This window comes from Barbatula barbatula (genome assembly GCF_947034865.1).
Source record: "Barbatula barbatula genome assembly, chromosome: 22".
NCBI lineage: Eukaryota > Metazoa > Chordata > Actinopteri > Cypriniformes > Nemacheilidae > Barbatula > Barbatula barbatula.
The window spans coordinates 20,035,618-20,055,096 of NC_136785.1; the positions used below are offsets into that span (position 1 = coordinate 20,035,618).

At 43.3% G+C, this 19,479-nt stretch overlaps 1 protein-coding gene across 1 annotated transcript in view; it reads right to left on the minus strand.

Moving 5' to 3' along the window:
- Nucleotides 1–19,479, minus strand: part of fstl4 (follistatin-like 4) — a 115,397-nt gene that overhangs the window by 26,199 nt on the left and 69,719 nt on the right. Inside the window, exons 5-6 of the mRNA XM_079487457.1 lie at nucleotides 17,391–17,581; nucleotides 17,095–17,215 (exon numbers count right to left, since the gene is read on the minus strand). Coding sequence (XP_079343583.1) covers nucleotides 17,095–17,215; nucleotides 17,391–17,581 — 312 coding nt within the window. The remainder of the gene's footprint in view (nucleotides 1–17,094; nucleotides 17,216–17,390; nucleotides 17,582–19,479) is intronic.

Consider the following 19,479-nt stretch of genomic DNA (forward strand, 5'->3'; position numbering starts at 1 on the left):
TGCTTAAGAGGTCAACCAGCTCCCCGCAAAGTGACACGCTCGCGGGGCTGTCCCAAGTGTACAGAAGAAGGGCGTCAGGACTGTCCACATTGCTTCATTTGCAGTGAGGAGGGGCACCGGGCAGCTGGATGCTTGAGACGACCTCAGTGGCAGGGAAACGGACATCGGCCACTGTAGAGGGACCACCAGTGACCGCAGAACAAAAGTCCCAAACTGTTTACACTAACTCAACACTGAACAAACCTGGAGGAAGAATAGCAATAGATCAAAGACATACCAACCAGAGACAAAATGATAAATCAACAGACCTGAATGGGGACCACAGGACGTGCCAGACCAAAACTGACACCATTATTAAGCTGATAGGAAGCAAAGCTTTAACCCAGTGCAACTTGAATGGACTCACCGTGAGGGCACTGCTTGACACCGGGGCACAGGTCAGCATGGTTGATCGTCAGTGGAAAGAGAAATACCTGCCTGATATTGATGTGAGACCACTGCAAGACCTCCTTGGATGTGGCAACGATCTGGAGGTATGTGCTGTTAATGGAGATCCTATTCCATTCGACGGATGGACAGTCATTACAGTTAACTTAATAGGAAACGAGGATCCCAGCCTTTCCATCAATGTACCGTTTCTAGTTAGCAAAATGCCGCTTGAGAGACCACTCCTGGGCTTCAATGTGATTGAGGAACTGATTAAGGGGCAACCCGAACAGCTCACGGAAACACTCACTGCTCTATTAGCTGGTGCCATTGATGTCCCAAACGAGAAAGCCCAAACCCTAATCAAAGTCATACTCACTACAGAAGAAGAGGAATGTGGTCGTCTAAAGGTTGGACAGAGAGGAGTCATCATCCCATCAGGGCAGATTGCCTGGGTGCAATGCCGGATCACGCCAAAGTTAACACAGTTGGGCTCTGTCGCTTTGTTTGAACCACAAGAGGAGAACACCCATCTAAGATGCCTGGATCTCGGAGGGGGACTTCTGGAGATACCCAAGAGAGGTGACCCATGTGTATCTGTACCCATAGGCAATTGTACCGGATGTGACGTAACACTACCGCAGGGCACGATTCTCGGGACTCTACAGCAGATAGAAAGAATCGTGGATCCGGGACAATTAAGCGAAGCAAGGCAAATGGTGAGGGTTCAGACTGCAGGGACACAAGTGGCAGATAGGAACACTGGCTTGTGGCATCCTCCTGTGGACTTGGGGCATCTAAGTGACAGTCAACGTGAACTTGTACAGAAGATGTTATACGAGGAGTCTAGCGTCTTCAGCAAAGGCGACGATGACATCGGATGTATCCCCAGTCTGCAGATGTCAATCACTCTTGAAGATGCTATTCCGGTTCAACGAGCATACTCCGCTGTACCGAAACCCCTGTTCAGTGAAGTCAAAGGCTACATACAAGAACTCCTGACCAAAGGATGGATTGTCAAGTCCAAGTCGCCATACGCCGCTCCAGTTGTCTGCGTTAGAAAAAAAGATGGCAAACTGCGGCTCTGCGTGGACTACCGGCTCTTAAACAAGAAGACCATCCCAGATCGTCATCCACTGCCTAGGATTCAGGAGTTAATCGACACACTTGGGGGATATTCCTGGTTCAGCATTCTAGACCAGGGTAAGGCCTACCACCAGGGCTTCATAGACGAGGGTTCCAGACACATGACTGCATTCATTACACCTTGGGGGCTTTATGAGTGGGTTCGGATCCCTTTTGGCCTGTCAAACGCGCCGGCTGCTTTCCAACGCAGCATGGAAGAGATGCTCGACTCGCTAAGAGATGAGTGCTGCATACCCTACCTGGATGACGTCTTGTGTTACGCAAAGTCGTTTGAAGAGCATGTAGAAAGCCTTAGGAGGGTACTAAGGGCTCTCCGATGTCACGGTGTCAAACTAAAACCTGAAAAATGTGAGATGTTCCAGAGCGAAGTCAGGTATGTGGGGCGCCTTGTGTCAGCAGAAGGAGTGAGAGTAGACCCAAGAGACCAGGAAGCCGTTCGGTCTCTCACACGCAAGACTCCACAGACAGTAGGGGATGTACGAAGGTTACTGGGTTTCCTCAGCTATTACCGGACATTTATCCAGGACTTCTCCAGGATTGCCAAACCCCTATACGAGTTGCTACAGGCAAAGACAGGGGCCGAGCAAGGTGGGTCCAACCGAAGGAAAGTTAAAGGGCCACAGGTCCCCTCAAAGACTCCGGTAGAATGGGTGCGAGATCATCAGCAGATCCTGGAGAGACTAGTCGGCATGCTAGAGAAACCACCAGTGCTGGCATATCCGGACTTTACCCTACCTTTTACGCTCCACACCGACGCGTCTGAAGAGGGCCTGGGGGCGATTCTCTACCAGCGACAGGAGGGGAAGCCAAGGGTAATTGGATATGGGTCCAGGACACTGACAAAAGCTGAGAAAAACTATCGGTTGCACAGTGGAAAGCTTGAGTTCCTGGCCTTGAAATGGGCAGTCTGTGAAAAATTCCGGGACTACCTATTCTATGCCCAGCACTTCACGGTGTACACTGACAACAACCCACTGACATACGTGATGAGCACAGCAAAGCTGAATTCGGTGGGCCATCGCTGGGTTGGTGAGTTATCTGACTTCCGGTTCGACATCAAATACCGGCCAGGGCGTGTTAACATCGATGCCGACACTTTGTCCCGTCTTCCACTGGACCTTGAAGCTTTTGAGTTTGAGTGCACAGAGGAGTTACCTACCACCATTGTACAAGCGGCCTGGGAGGGTAGTCGTGTAGCCGGAGAAAAGGATGTGGCCTGGATCGCTGCCTTGTACATGTCTACCGTCGAAGATGAAGTACAGACATTAAACACGGGGTTGCCAACAGTCGGACTGGAAGAGTTGGTCAAAGCCCAAGAGGAGGACCCAGTGATTTCGCAAGTAAGGCAGTGGAAAGTTGATGGAGTCAATCCAACTGAGGAAATGAGAGGAAACTTAACTGGAACCAGCAGAAAGTTCATGTACGAGTGGAGCAAGCTGCATGTGGAAAGGGGACTTCTCTATCGAAAGACAATGGGAAGGAAGCAATTAGTTCTCCCAAGTAGGTACAAGAAGCTGGCCCTTGAACACCTCCATGACAGAATGGGACACGTGGGGACAGAGAGAGTACTCAGCCTGGCGAGGGATCGATTCTACTGGCCGTACATGAAGACTGAGATAGAAGGGTACGTGACCAGGAAGTGTCCCTGTATAAAACAGAAGAAACCTACCGTACATGTCCGAGCACCAATGGGTAGTATCACTACACACTCACCCATGGAAATGGTATGCATTGACTACTTGCACTTGGAGCCAAGCCGGGGAGGGTATGAATATATCCTTGTGGTCATGGACCACTTCACCAGGTTCGCCCAAGCTTACCCAACGAAGAACAAGTCGGGACGGACTGCTGCAGAACGCCTGTTCCAGGATTACATCCCGCGCTTTGGATACCCGGAAAAATTGCATCACGACCAAGGTCGTGAATTTGAAAACGAACTCTTCCGCACTTTAAGACAGTTCACTCGTATTGGCCACTCTCGAACGTCGCCATACCACCCCCAGGGCAATCCAGTTGAGAGGTTCAACCGGACCCTGTTACAGATGTTAAGGACACTAGCGGACAAGGAAAAGGAGAGGTGGAAGGATCACTTACCGCAAATTGTACATGCTTATAATTGTACACGGCACGAGTCCACAGGATACTCGCCCTTTTTCCTGCTGTACGGACGACATCCTCGCCTTCCAGTTGACCTGATCTTCGGCCTGGTGGAACCAACGGAAGAGATCACACCGAAGGGATATGCAAAGCAGTGGGCACACAAAATGAGTGAAGCATACCAGATCGCGGAAAGCCACAGTCGACAGTCAAGTGCGAGAGGGAAAGCACAGTATGACCGAAAAGTGAAAGGGGTTGTGCTGAAAGCAGGAGACAGAGTGTTGGTCAGGAACCTTGGTGAGCGAGGGGGCCCAGGAAAGTTACGGTCCTACTGGGAAAAGGCTGTATATGTTGTGATGGAACAAGTATCGAAGAACCCTGTGTATGTCATATATCCTGAAAACAATGACCGTGGAAAGACCAGGACACTACATCGAAACCTGTTGCTACTGGTGAACGACCTACCCGTTGATGCTCCAACGACAACACCTGGATCAAAGAGACCTGAAAGACAGAAAAAGACTGTGAGAGATACAGACAATGACAATCTGGATGATAGAGACTGTGACCTAGCCAGCTCTGATGAAGAGAGTAGTGCAGGAGGATACTGGTTAAGAGCTCCAGTCGACAGGCCGACATCAGGAAGCAACAGACCCCCAGAGCGAGATCCTGTAAGGGAAAGCATTCAGGTTATGCCGGGAGGGAGAAGCCCAGGACAGATTCAGGACAGAGAAGGGCAGAGGATAAGTGAGAGTCCATCAGAGAGAAGAACAGCTACTTATCTTGAGGGACTACATCCAGTTGACGCTGACGGAGGAGATGTAGCAAATATCGGAAGTGACACTGATTTTGTCGACAGAACTGAGGCTCTGGAAGAGGAAGGAGAAACCAGTGTAAGGCGGTCAGCTAGAGAGCGGAGGCCAAGACAGGTTTATACCTACGATATGTTGGGCCAACCCGCGATCCACCCTTACACACCCACACTGAATTCAGTTACTGCTTACCCCATCTCACACATGCCTGTTTGGGGTTTACACCATTACACCACATCCGTCACTTACCCCCACATGTACTTACCTCAAGTTCACGCACCTTATGGGGTTACTGCTGCTGTTTATTAAGAGTGGTTAAAGTGTGTGGTAATGAAAAGTGTAAGTTGATTACTAGAGCTTTTCTTATTTTGTCAGGGAGAGTGTGATACACACAAAGTATGTACACAATTGTGTAAGGTTGTGCTTTATTTTAATGTTTCTTATTTTGTATTGTTTTAAGTTTATTCACCATATAATTTATCTATGCAGCGTTTATGTTCAACAGCTATTGTTAATTGAGAGATATGGAAGGGGAAAAAAAGGGACTCTTATTTTGATAGTCTGATCGGAGAGTTGCGAGAAGAACAACAAACTGCGCATGCGTCCTCAGATCAACTGAGGAGCTGTGAAAGAGCAGATGCAACTCTCCTGTCTTCTTTTGACTTTATTCCTGTTTTACAGGTTACAGTAATCTGGCTGCTGGGTCTCTGAAATCGGGACCTGCAACACTAGTATATGCATATCTTTCTCTTCAACATATTTACTGTTTATAGGTGGATTTATATTTTGTTTTCTAAAGGCATCCAAGGCCTAATATACTTCATTGAATAATCAACCACGTCACCTTGAGATTCAACATGGTTTCAGGTTCAAATGGCCGTGGAGGTATTCAGCAAAACCTGGAGTGGCTTTATGTTGATGTCTGTTTTCATTGAGATCATTTATATGCATAAAGTAGACAATAAATGTCCTTCTTTTCTTTGAAAGTGACACAAAATTATGGAAATGTTGTATGTCACTTGTTTGTTTTTAAAAAAACGATTCTGTGTCATATGTGTCATGACTAATGTATTTTCAGAATTTCTTGTACTGAAATATCATTTCATAAAACAGCTAAGAATTGGGAACAGTGATGCTGTAATGGATTTTGTTGGAGGTGTAGGGAGGACATATATTCACTCTCTCTTTATATACGTACAGTGTGTGCTATGTGCAGAAATAGACACTCATGGGAATGTGGGAATGCGAACGCTGAGTGAGTTATTGTCTATTCTGAAAAAAGGTCTTGGATGATGGGAGGGTAATAATCACACTTGTGATTAGATTCTCTTTCATAACACAGAGGTGTAAGAATGAGCCCACAGGACTCTTGCATTCAAAACCATGCTTGAAGGGCCAAACACAACTAAAAAAACACATTCATTTCTATGTTATTTGAAGTTAACAAATCACTACGATCTGTTTCTTAGGAATTACCTTGAAAGAAAAAAACAGACATGAATGTGAATGAGCATCTCGAGGTGGAGGTCCACTTATCTACTATCCCATTATTCTCATGATAATGTCCTGATTATTTCTAGTTCTTTGGACAGGGTTGTGACAGTACCATGTGTTTTTGTGGTTGTCACGTGCTTTGTGTGGAAGCACGTGGCCTTTGTTGTCACTTTGCGTCACGTGTCTTGGCCCCGCCCCCTTGTTTCCCCATATTCTCGCCCTTAGTGTTTCATTCCCCTCACCTGCACCTCACGTTCTCTGTCGCTTGCCGGTGGGAAGTTGTTGTTTTGAGTACTTATTATTTGCTGTTTGCAACCCCCTTTGTGGGTTTTTGTTTTATTAAAAGGTCTTTGTTTAATTTTTGCTGTCTGCATCTGGGTTCCTGTCAGATTCATGACATTTATGTACTACTATTTCCCATAATCCCTTGCAAAGACTCATTATTGTTTAACCATGTTTACAGTCAGTCTATGCAAAGTCTTGAACAACTGCATTTCAAAGCATTTTTCCTGTTACAGAATGTGCAATGGCCAAATGGAACGGACACAAACACATATAACACAAATTATAACCGACAAAGAACTCAGGAACAGACAGGGCTTAAATACACAATGAACATAATCAGGGAGAACAGAAACAGGTGTGGGGAAATGACCTACTAGGGAATCTAATGAGGGAACACAGGCAAAACAGGAAGACAGAAAACAGAGCCAAACAGACTAATCTTGTGACACTTCCCTGGTCTTAACACTTAAGTCCTCTGTTTGACCTCAGTCTGTGTTTATTTTATAATTCTGTATTACAATTGAAACAATATTGTGAGTGAATCCTCAACCTTAGTGTGTTCTCTGAGCATTCTCTTCAGATATTTTGCACATATTTATATTTACAGTCAAATACAGTCACGTAAGATTTCTACCATTCATTTCCAAGATCCTTGAGTGGGATCCTCCTCTTCTTTTTTTGCATAGAACAACCTTCTGGATAACAACCAATCTGGTTTCAAAAGTGGCTATTCATCTGAGACCTCAATACTCACAGCTATTCAAGACCAGAGACGGTGTGTCAGGAGCCGCACTCCAGTGGTTCAGATCTTTTAGATCAGATACCTCTAAGGTTGGTCCTACCGACAGAAGTTGAAATCAGACCCTTCCTGTTGGGGAATGCTGCACAACTCCTTGTCAATGATCTAGTTCTTTCCATGCTGGAGTTCTGCAATGATCTCCTGACCAGCCTTCCAGCATGTACCGTCAAACCTCTGCAGATGCTCCTAAATGTTTCGGGTTATTTGGCTGTAACCCTGTTCCCTGAAAAAAGGGAATGAGATGCTGCGCCTCAATGAAAACTATCTGCCTGAAGAAGTCAAGTGAATAAACCAGATTATTCACTGACCACTCATGTGTACCACTGTTGTGTATTCACTGACCACTCGTTGTGTAGGACTCATCTCACTGTAGATAACCCGACACATCTCCAAATGTCAATAAATGTCAGTGATATTTCATGAAGTGGTATTATGCTTCTCCAAACAAACCGCTGCGGTTCATATTTGCACTGGAATACATCCCAAAAATAACCCTCATTTACATTTACATTTAGTCATTTAGCAGATGCTTTTATCCAAAGCGACTTACAGATGAGGAAACATTGGAAGCAATTATAACAACATAGGCAACAAAATACATAAGTGCATCAAACTAGTCCATTAAAGCCTAGCACAGTATACAAAGCTAAGAATAGTGAGGTTAGTATTTTTTATTTTTTTTTATAAAGGAAAGGTAAGAGAATTAGGAAAAATCAATCAGCGACGTGTTGACGGAAGAGATGTGTTTTTAGGCGCTTTTTAAAGATGGCAACCGAGTCTGCTGATCTTGTAGCAGCTGGTAGATCATTCCACCAATGTGGAACAGATCCAGAGAAGGTACGGGAGAGTGACTTTTTTCCTTTTTGTGATGGTACCACTAGTCGTTGTTCCTTTGCAGACCGCAGTGATCTGGCAGGAACATAGATCTGCATTAGCAAGTGGAGATACGATGGTGCAGATACGGTGTTGGTCTTGTAGGCCAGGAGCAAAGCTTTGAACTTTATGCGGGCGGCAACTGGGAGCCAGTGTAACCTGATGAAGAGCGGAGTTACATGCGCTCTCTTCGGTTCATTGAAGACCACTCTTGCCGCCGCATTCTGGATCATCTGGAGAGGTTTGATTGTGCAAGTAGGAAGTCCATCCAGAAGCGCATTGCAATAATCCAGTTTGGACAGGACAAGAGCCTGGACTAGGACTTGCGTAGAGTGCTCTGATAGGAAAGGTCTAATTTTCCTAATGTTGTAGAGGATGAATCTACAGGACCGGGCGGTGCTGGCAACATGACTTGTGAGGTTAAGCTGATCATCGATTACCACTCCCAGTTTCTGGCTGTGCTGGACGGTGTAATCGTTGATGAGCCTAGTTGAATGGCAAGGTTGTGGTGAATCTTTGGGTTGGCCGGGATCACAAGCAGTTCCGTTTTTGCAAGGTTTAGCTGCAGGTGATGATCCTTCATCCAAAGCGAGATGTCACTCAGGCATGCCGCGATGCGAGCAGCGACCGTCGGATCGTCCGGTTGAAATGACAAGTAGAGTTGTGTGTCGTGGGCATTGCAGTGATAGGAGAAGCCATGCTTCTGAATGACCGAGCCGAGGGATGTCATGTAAATCAGCTGTGGCCTAATGGTTAGAGCGTTGGGCTTGTGGTCAGAAGGTTGCCGGTTCTAATCTCAGTGCCAGCAGGTCATGACTGAAGGGCCCTTGAGCAAGGCACCTTACCCCTGATTGCTCTGCAGTAATGTGCCACTGTATAAAACTACTTGTAAGTCGCTTTGGATAAAAGCATCTGCCAAATGAATAAATGTAAATGTAAATGGAGAAGAGTAGCGGTCCAAGCACTGAGCCCTGTGGCACCCCCGTGTTGAGCTGTTGGGACGCGGAGACCTCATCTCTCCAGGATACTCTGAATGACCTACCCGAGAGGTAGGACTCAAACCATTGCAACGCCATTCCAGAGACACCCATAGCACTGAGAGAAGCCAGGAGGATGTGATGATTGACAGTGTCAAAGGCAGCAGACAGATCCAGTAGGATGAGCACAGATGACATGGATGATGCTTTTGCCAGTCTCAGGGCGTTGATGACTGAGACCACTGGAGTCTCTGTGGAATGACCGGTCTTGAAACCAGACTGATTGCTGTCCAGGAGGTTGTTTCGCATGAGAAAGGATGAGAGCTGGTTGAACACAACTCGCTCCAGGGCTTTGGCAATGAAGGGAAGAAGGGAGACAGGCCTGTAGTTTTCTAGCAGTGTAGGGTCCAGGGTGGGTTTCTTTAGAAGCGGTGTGATGCGGGCCTCTTTGAACGCTGTGGGAAATGTCCCAGTGGTGAGCGAAGAGTTGATGATGTGGGTCAGAGCAGGCACAACCGTTGGAGAGATGGCCTGGAGGAGATGGGTGGGGATGGGATCCAGTGGGCAGGTGGTAGGGTGGTTGGAGCCAATGACCTTTGAGACATCAGCTTCAGACAGAGTAGAAAAGGCGGGGAGCACACACGTGTCAGGGATGTGGGCGGGTACGACAGATGGTGGCGTAGAGAACTGGCTGCTGATGGCAGTAGTTTTCTTTACGAAGAACGATGCAAACTCATGTTCATGAACATTAACAACTCAATGCCAGTCTGTTCGGTTCATTTTAAAATCTTGGCCTGAAGCAGAAATGATTCTCAATATATGAAAGAGTTATAAACTAATTTCTGACTGTAATAATCTGGTCCGATTGTTGTAATGACAAAATGAAAAACAAACTTCAAGGGTCCAACACAACCACATGAAGTAAGTTCTGCATTCTCAGTGATATCCTGGTCTCATGATATTGAATTTCTTAAGCATTAGTCTTTCACATACTGTATGTTTATCTATATTATGTGTACGACTGAAAACCATGAGTCTGGTCCCCTCTGCTCAACATCTGTGTGATTTGAGGTGTTGCTTCTGTCTGTAGTTCTTCTGCCTTTTTCAGTTTTAGATTTATTTTGACATTAAGTGCAACATACATTTTGTTGCACTGTACTTGTATGTGTGTAATGACAATAAATTGAATCCAAATCCAAACATGCAGTATACACCTCCCAATAATACCAATACTAATAATAACAATAAAAGCAAAGAGAATGTGTTGACTTGTGAACAGGAGACACAAGTGTATGTGGCCTTTATTTCCACACGACATTAATCACATTAGCAGAAGTGCGTCCCCCAGTGTGTTCAGTGCATGTTAGAGGGGTCGCAGGTATCTTGTCGTGTCAGGGGCCGTATGACAGCCATGAGGCAGGTGTCATCCCTCACGGCAGCGAGACAGCGTTCAGGTTACGTGTACAGATGGTGCGAGTGTGAAGTCTGCACACCTCAGCTTATGTCATGTATCTGAGCAAACTAAGGCGCACCTGTCACAGCTTGTGATTTTTATGTGCCTTCTGTGCCATAAAGTGTTTGGGAGGGTTCGAACACAACCGATTATAATTACAGATTTTCGTTTAACAGCAATCCGCCACTTTTCTCCGGCCCAGCAATGTGTTTCTCCCAGTAAATCAGTTTTCAAAACTTCCAATAAACACGAGAAAAGGTCAATCTAACCTTGCTGCAGGACGTTCTACTTCTTCGATCCTATACGAGGCCTTACAAACCCTTTCGTTGCAATATGACGGCAAAAAATCCTTTCCTCTGCTTGGCTCAGCGCTGGCCTGTAATGTAATGACAAAGCTAGACGCGCTGAAAGAGAGGAGATTGCTTTTTCTTGCTTCCAGAGCAAACACGCTGTGCTAATCGATAGCGGCTCAGATCTACGGCATTACGTGTAAATGAAGTTGAGCAGTGGACCATTAGCAGTCACCGGTATCCAACGTGAAAGCTTAAGACTCAACCGATAACCAAGAAAACCCTTTCAATATGGAAAAGACCAATTACAACTTCTGTTCTTTGACAGCGTGACATCATTTTCAGATGAACTTATTCTTTCTCTTCTTAATACATGAATACATTCTGCTGAGATCATCGACCTGCTTTAAGTGATAGTTCACCCAAAAATGAAAATGATGTCACGATTCACTCACGCTCTTGTCATTTCAAACCTGCATTTTTACACTCCAAACACAACACCACAACACACATGCACAGTTTTAATATATTTTCACGAATCTGTTTGGAAAATGGACTACTACTGTATGTGACTTCAGTAATGCTATTGTTGCTCTCGAGACACAAATATTCTGTGCAATTATGAAACAAAGGGAAAATGCGATCACATCTGAAGCTAATTGGTTTTCTATTTTGTAAATATACTTCGGGTCAAAATAAATGTGTAACTGGACCGGAGAGGATGGAGGTTACATGATGATAATAGAAGTGATGTTGACGTGTCTCTGTGCTCTTGTCAAATACAATCAGAAGTGCTGACAGGCAATTACAGAGCATAGCTGGCAGTTTGTATGCACGTTCACAGCTGTAATGAGATAATCACAGGCCTGCGGTTTTTCACATCGTTTGACATCAGACGAGAAACGAGTTGATATGTGCTAACCTCCTACGCTTCGATCTCATTTACCACCATATAAAGGTCCTTTAGGTAGACTTTACACCTACAGACATAAAAAAGCTGAACCGATCAAATGCTTCATAAAAACAAAAGAAATCAAACAAACAGGCAACGTTTGAGGGTGTTCAATCTGCCATAACCTCTCGTGTGCAAAGCATCACACAGTAAGACTGAACATAAATCATTTGACAATGATTGCACAGACCCGCTGCATTCAGCAAACACACCGGACTGATTGACTCAAGACACGAGTCCAGCATCTTCAACCTGTGCATGTGTGCATCACTCTGTTGCCATAGCAACCCCTTGAAAACGACAGGTTTCGGCCTAACCAGGATATTACAGCGTACTCATCTACGATGAGCTGATTTCTGTATGCGGTTCGAGATCAGCTCAGTATTTCACAGATGTACTGTGTTGTGTGCTGGTGAAATCTCACTTGGATACAAAGCAGGAATGTACAAATGGTTTGATTTAGTTTTATTAGATGTTACAAATTTTAAGTAAGTTAACCTATATTGTGCTTCAAAACATTGAATTGAATTTCATGACATCAGTCTATACTTCAGCTTCTTGTCATATTTGAAAAGAGAGGACGGGGAAGTACAGGATGGTAAAAGACCCTGAGATGGGAATTAAACTTGAGTCACCGTATGCCCACTCCATCATCTTAGCATACTGTACTTGTTTAACACATCGTCTGTCCGGTACCGGCGCATTAAGATCTTCTGCATGTCCTCCTGTCGGCCCTCACGACGAGAGACTTTCAGAGTTTTTCTCCTGCCTCTTGTCTTTTGTCTCCGTGTGTAAAGAGGCAGCGGCAGAAAGAGCCGAACAGTCTATCGCCTGAAGCACTCGTTTGAAGTCAGACTGGAGCTGAAGCCTGCAGAAGGAATAAATCAATGGAAGCGCGGTAATGAATTATTTCCTCCTCGCAGTCCAGGTTGGAGGCTGAGATAAAAGCAGACCACATGCTGAGCAGCAAAAAGCGTGATAGGTGCGAGAAAACTGCCTTACGTTTCAATAAAACCTCTTCTGGGTTTGCCAACATTTCCACATGAAATAAAAAGAAATTACTTCATTATAGAAACGCATGAATTTGGCATCCATGTTGATTCGTGTGAAGTCCAAGGGTTCAGTGTTGAAATGACAGCAAAAACGTCATGATGCGAAGCAATTCATTTAGCTTTACCTATTGGAAAGTTTAAGGGCCGACCGCTTAACAAACAACAACGGCCTAAAACAATCGCTTTGCAATGGGTTCATTGCCACAGGACCTTGTTGGCTAGCTCATCGGGAGACTGATGATATTTAGTATTTATTAGAATGATCTTGCTCGTTTTAGAAACACCGTGGACTGTGCTGTGCTTGACCTGTTTTTCTTAGCTGCTTTGGAACAATGCACATTCGCAGATCTGACGTAGAGAGTCATTACAGAAGACTACACTCATATGTTGCCATCAAATATAAAATATAATCAAATAAAACATTTAGCTGTCCATTACACAAATATATACATGACACTTCAATATTACCTAACAAACCCTCCACAGTATTGAAATGTGCAGCATTTATCAAACCTTTACACGTTACAATATGGCGGCAACCCTTCCAGATGATTTACGGTGTATCATGCGTTATGGGATGCGTGGCTGATTTTACTCTGGGTGACAGCTGGCTCTTCACATCAGATCACAATGAGGGCCGGACAGAACATGACAACATCACTAATGTGTTCGTCTGCTATGAGGAGAAAAGGCCGTGAAAACCCAAAGCCCTTTAAAGAACCTTTGCAATAAATTAAACGTGCATGACTGGCAACTTCTGTAACCACGGAAACCGTCCAGGTGCAATTCGTCACAAAAGCTGATTCTCATAAACAGAAACTTCAAAAGACGTCCGCCCGAGAGAATGCAAATGCATTTCATTCCACTAATGCGAGAGGAGGAGAAAACCACGGAGCGGGACAAACATTCACCTCAAGCTCTGGAAGCTCTGCTGTCAGCGACTTTACACCTCCATCTCAAATGTTGGGTTTCAACAAATTCGGGCGGGAACAGTTTACATGTAACAAACTTTTGTTTTCTAGTAGTTATTAGTGTATTTCATTCAGGATTTAAAAGCTGCAGGATTTTATCTTCTTAACAGCAAAATATAAAGTGTACAAAGTATATACTCACAGCATTTGCAGATCTTCAGGTTGTGTCATGGAAACTTAATCTCTGCCGTCACGATTCAACATTAGTCGTCCCATTCCCCTATAAAGCTCATGACCTTCAAATTTGCTATACATGAATGACTGAAAACCCCACAGAGAAGAGGATGTCTGATCCGTAATACATGCCATGTCATGTCTGAACTATAGTATACAGTACAGATATAGGCACTAGAGACATAAGAACAAAATGAAAATAAGGAAAAATATATCACATTGCATTTTTTCATATGATGTACATGGACGAAACTAACTGAACTGAAAACTAAAAATAACTTTCTATGTATTTGTATTCGGACTGTTAAAGTCCTGTTACGCAAGTGTGTGTATTCAGTATTTCATAAGATACCGACTGAGAACATATTTATCTTAAAGAACACAATCTGATCAGAAAAAAGCACTAAATTGATGACCTACACCTCACTTCCTGGTGCTGTTTCAAAGTTTCAATATAAATCTACAATCTAATGCACAGTTTTTTAATATTCGCATGTGCTGTGTATTTATAGGCACTGCTGTGATGTTGCATGTCACAATTCTCTAACTAAAATAGATTTTTATCTCAGGCACACTTCACTTGGTGTCTCGGATGCTCCCTCAGAAGGCACCCTATGTAGACGGCTGACAAGGTTTTGAAACAGAGCCTTTGTCTTTAATCGTTATGTTTAATGAACTCTCCGGGTGACCCAGTAGAGAGACTCGTGACCTCCTCTGATATACAGACACCTTGAGTGACCTGCTGGAAATCTCTCAGCGAGACCTTTTCTCAACCAATTACACTGCTTCATTCAATCCCTCACCCCACTGCTCTCTCTCTCTCTCTACTCTCTGTGTTTTTCTGTCTTAAAGACTCGTTCTGTGTAATGATTGGTTTAGGCATTATATGACTACAGTGCTCTCTTTATAAAACCGTTCAAGTCAACATAGAACGCCATTCCAGACCCATTTGACCTCTATTGTGTGACGGGAATGTGAATTCCTCCATCAGGATTTGATTGGATTGTGAATTGATTGGATGTTGAACGCTGAAACTTTGGAGAAGGCTGAAGGTCATGTTCACCCTCAAGAGAATCTCCACATTCCTCCATTAACAAGAACGGCTGCTTAACCTAATAAGAGTAAATAAATAGAACTAAACAAACGGGTTCATGCACTACTCTATGTGATTTCCTTCAGTCGGAGAGTCAAATTATTTGATTGATTAAATGATTACAATGATGAATCATCATTTACCAGGATCCCAACCAGGAACATGTATTAAGAAAGTCAATAAGATTCATTATAATTCCCCCCTGTGACCCCCGAGGGCCGTCATGGTCTCTGTTTTGGCATCTTGATTTATTAAGCGGGTCTGCTGACACGGCAGCTAAGTGTGTTTATAATTCCATCATTAATGAGAGCCGTGAAAAACATATAGACTGCAGCTTGACAATGAATGCTCCAGTCACAAAAACAGCGGCCCCTGTCTCTCTCTCTCTCTCTGTGCCTATGATATTCTCCATGCTGCTGATAAATGTGTGTGTGTGTGTTACTGTACAGTAAGGCCTGGCTGCAGGGTGCTGCTCGATTTAAAATTCATGAATGCCAATTTAATTCTTGGTGTTGAATCAAACATGATACAACATTGTTATTTAACCGTTATTTACAAATTGTTACGTTTTTAACAACAATATTCTATACATTGTATGATAATGTTTATGGATAATTGATACAGAAAACTAGAATATATATTAAATTAATAATAATGGAATGTTTGTTATGTATATATTTGTTTAATGAATTTCAGTATTTGTGATATGCTCTCCTTTGGAAAAAAGCGTCTGGTAAATGTAATGTAATGTATGGTACTGATGCTGTTTTTCATGTGGTTGTTTATTCAAGTCTGTGTAATACTCTGCTCTATGGCCTTCTTTAGGATATTTCCTTATTTATTTGACTCTTTAAATGGTGTGGTATCTGCTTCAAAAGAAACACTTCTCAACAAGCCGTGTCTTATTCATGTGGGACGCGCATTCCTTCAAAGCCCCGAGTGACCATTACTCTGAACATCATTTGTAGTGATACTTACTTCATCTGTTCTTTTCTGCTGCCTTCATTTGACCAGAAAATGAAGCAGTAAGGACACTTTGGGTTTATATGTTATATTTTCGCAGAAAGCACTGAAATCCAGAAACGTCAGATGAATTCAAAGCTTCAGTAGTCTCAGATTAATGGTGAGGTTTCCTGCTCCGCTAAAGCCCCATGTGTGAATAAATTCTAAATGATGACAAATGTATGGTCAATTTTAATGCACACTCCGTAAGGTCGGTGCAAAAATCCTGCGGAGCTGCCTACCTACATTGTAAAACGCTACATTAGTTCCCAGTTTGAGTGCCAAAATCCAGTATTAGGCTGAAATGCTGCCTAGCTACATAGCAAACAGTCAAATGATTTTAATTTGATTTTGTCTGAACAATAAATGCTCAGGACATGGTGGTCTGTAAAGCACATAATAATGTATGAAAATGCCTTTCACAACAGACATGAGCAGTGCAGAAGGAGCTGAGGCTCTCCTGTGGGACCTTTGTTTGTGTGGAACACCCGAAGTCCTTCAATTTCACCAATGATCCTCATTCCAGAGATATTTCCTCTCATTCCAGATGACATCCTCCAAAAATCCCACTGCAGTAACACAGTTAACCTTCTGAAGGGCTCGAGGTTTTATTACAGCGACACTCCTACACTCAACCTTCTCGCCTGAGCACTGGCGCTGACTATCCTGACACCCAGTTGGACACTTAAAGCAAAAGAAGTGTAAAATGACAACAAGCAGTCCGCTAAACTCCATCATTAGTGAGGTTAATGACCAGTGCTGGTTAATGGAGCCAAATTTTGGTGCAGTAGCTGAATCTCAAAAAATAAGAGTCACGCGGCACCTCTAATGGTTTGATTTATGTCTTCTGGAATAGATGTATAATTTTAGTTACAGTTGTTCATTACGGGAACTGCGAATCGCATCGGAAAAATCTGGGATGAATTAAATAAGGGCTTTATGCAGCCCAGGACGATGGATGGTTCGAGGTAATCTTGGTTTGCCATCTCATCCCTCTATCTCAGCCAAAACCGCTCATCTCTCATCATTGGACCGTGATTCGCATTCATCGGCCCAAAGGATCAGGTGCTCGCTTTGCCACAAATGGGCTAAGCGCCTCAGAGAGATTTAATGGTGCCTGGCTCATTGAAAAGCAAAAAATGTGCCACATGGTGAGGGAGGATAATTTGCTCTGATGGCCTTCACGTGTGAAACTCACGGAAAGCTGTGTAGAGCTCTTGAAGAGTCAGATGACCGTCGTTGTTGTAATCGTCGTAACGCAGGAGGTCTTGCATGGTGCACTGCAATAAAATGTCTTCCAAATGCTCCTTTATGGAGATCTGTGAAAGAAAAACATGCGTAATACTGTACACATCTTACAGGCTTATCATCAGTGAACGAAAAGAACTGTTTGTGTATTTTTCAAAGGCTCCACCCATCTATGGACACAGACACACAAAGCTTTATATCACCTCATATATGATGACATAATGAACTGGGCAAACAGTATCTCACCTCTGCCAGCTCTCCACCGCTCAGACGTCCATCCTGGTTTAGATCTAAATACTGGAACATGGCGTCCACCGTGGCTCTCTTTTGGTCCATTGCATTTCCTGAAGTGTGTTTGCCGTCCGTCCGGCTCCTATGCTGCATATCCAGCAGAATGCTCTTCAGCTGGTTATACTCAGCCATGGTGCACGTGTCGCCTGTAAAGACACCGCAGAGGAAGCGAATTAGTCTTCATGACCAAAGTCAGCGCACTGAGGAGTTTTCCCTTTAAAGAAGGACATATTTGAACAGTCGGGGTCCCAATTAATTCACTGTAACCCTGTGATTTACACCCAAAGACAAAAGGTAAACATTCTTATTTAGACACTTTAGCTGTATAGCCGCCTCCTTTAGCAGCGGGGGATTAGCAAGCGTGTTTTAAACTGTCACATTAATTCCCATGCAGCTCTTACGTCTATAAAACATGACGGAGAGGATGAAAACCGTGATTAATCAAGTGTGCCGGTGGCTGTTTTTTTGCTCAAATTATACAAACACAGGCCACCCGCTGAGTCTTTCTATAAGAGCCTCGAGTGTGTGAGTGAACGTGTCATGAAGAGGCTCATTGAATATGATATATCCCTACACAGCTTCCTCACACAATAGCTAATGCACACTGACCACCAACAACTATACGCCACAGGAATAGAAATGTCTTGTCAGCTCTCGAAGAAATATTTCAGCGTGTGTACGGAACGGAGGTTTCAGCTGTGATGATCGCTTTTATTTGTGGGAGCACAAGGTAATGTTCCAGAAGCTCAATTTTGGCAAAACACCTTTCATGAAAACCATGGAATACAAAAAAACGTAATAAATACTGAAATCACTTGTTAAATACATACTGTATATATGCTGTATATATCTATAAACGTAGTTGTATATGTGGGATTAGGGTGAAATGATTATTCGCTTGTGGTTTCGAGCATCATGCCCTCAGTGTCATGATATGACAGGAGCATCTCAGGGTCGTCTCAAACCCGTCACTGATCCATCACTGACAGGTCACTACTGTTCAAACATGTTAATGAAGTACATCTATCACTCCAGCGCTGAGGGAAAGGTCACACTGATACTGTAGAAATGGTTATGACACGCCATAAATCTGAGTTAATCTGGGTCTTCACTTATCTCCTTTTATCCTACGAAACAACAACACATTTTAGTTCACTTGAAAATTTGCCTTCATTGACTTTCCATAGTAGGAATAAAAAAATAAGTGAACCACTTCTGTATTACAATTGAACTTTGGGTTACAAATGAAGAGTTTGGTTCCAAAATGATGTTATCATGTTTTTATTGTGTTAGTCAGCTGTATGTTTTGATGGCTTGAATAAAAACAAACTCACTGCAGTTTGATTGATATTAAATGGAATTCACAATTAAAAACATTTTGGAACCAAACTCTTCAAATATACTAATTTAGTAAGCATCTTCTTTTTATTATGAGGGGTTTTTGTACACATCAGTCGGATGGTTTCGTTATAGTCGGGCCTATGGGATGAATAAAATTAGACCTAATTCATCCAACAGGTTAGTTTAGGTTTACTTGCAAACTTTTCTCTTTCAATTCCATAAAAAAAAAATATTTTCATTAATAATAAATTACGTTTTTTATTGTATATAATAATGATCTGTACCACATTTGTGAAGCAGATCTAAATGTTAGATAACCAGAACCGGATCTTATTTATTTTAGTTTGAAATGTTTACATGAACTGTCTTCGACTATCCTAGTGTGGAAGTCTTTGTAAATCTGCTCCAGTTTCAAGCACAGGTAAAAGACATGCATCCGTTTTTTTCATAAAAACAGCCTTTTCAAATATCACGCAGAGGACCCGGTTAGCTTTAGGTTCTATTTAGCTATGATATACACCAGCAGAACGAATGTCAGAAAAGAGCATAGCTTTAGGTAACGGTTTGTGTCATTCACCGATGTATGTCATACAAGCTGAAATCAAGAATGTTGGAACACAAATGAAATGTCAGAATAATGAATAAACAGTGTTTAAAGGGAAATGTTCAGATAAATGTAGGACTTCATGAGAAATCATCAAGA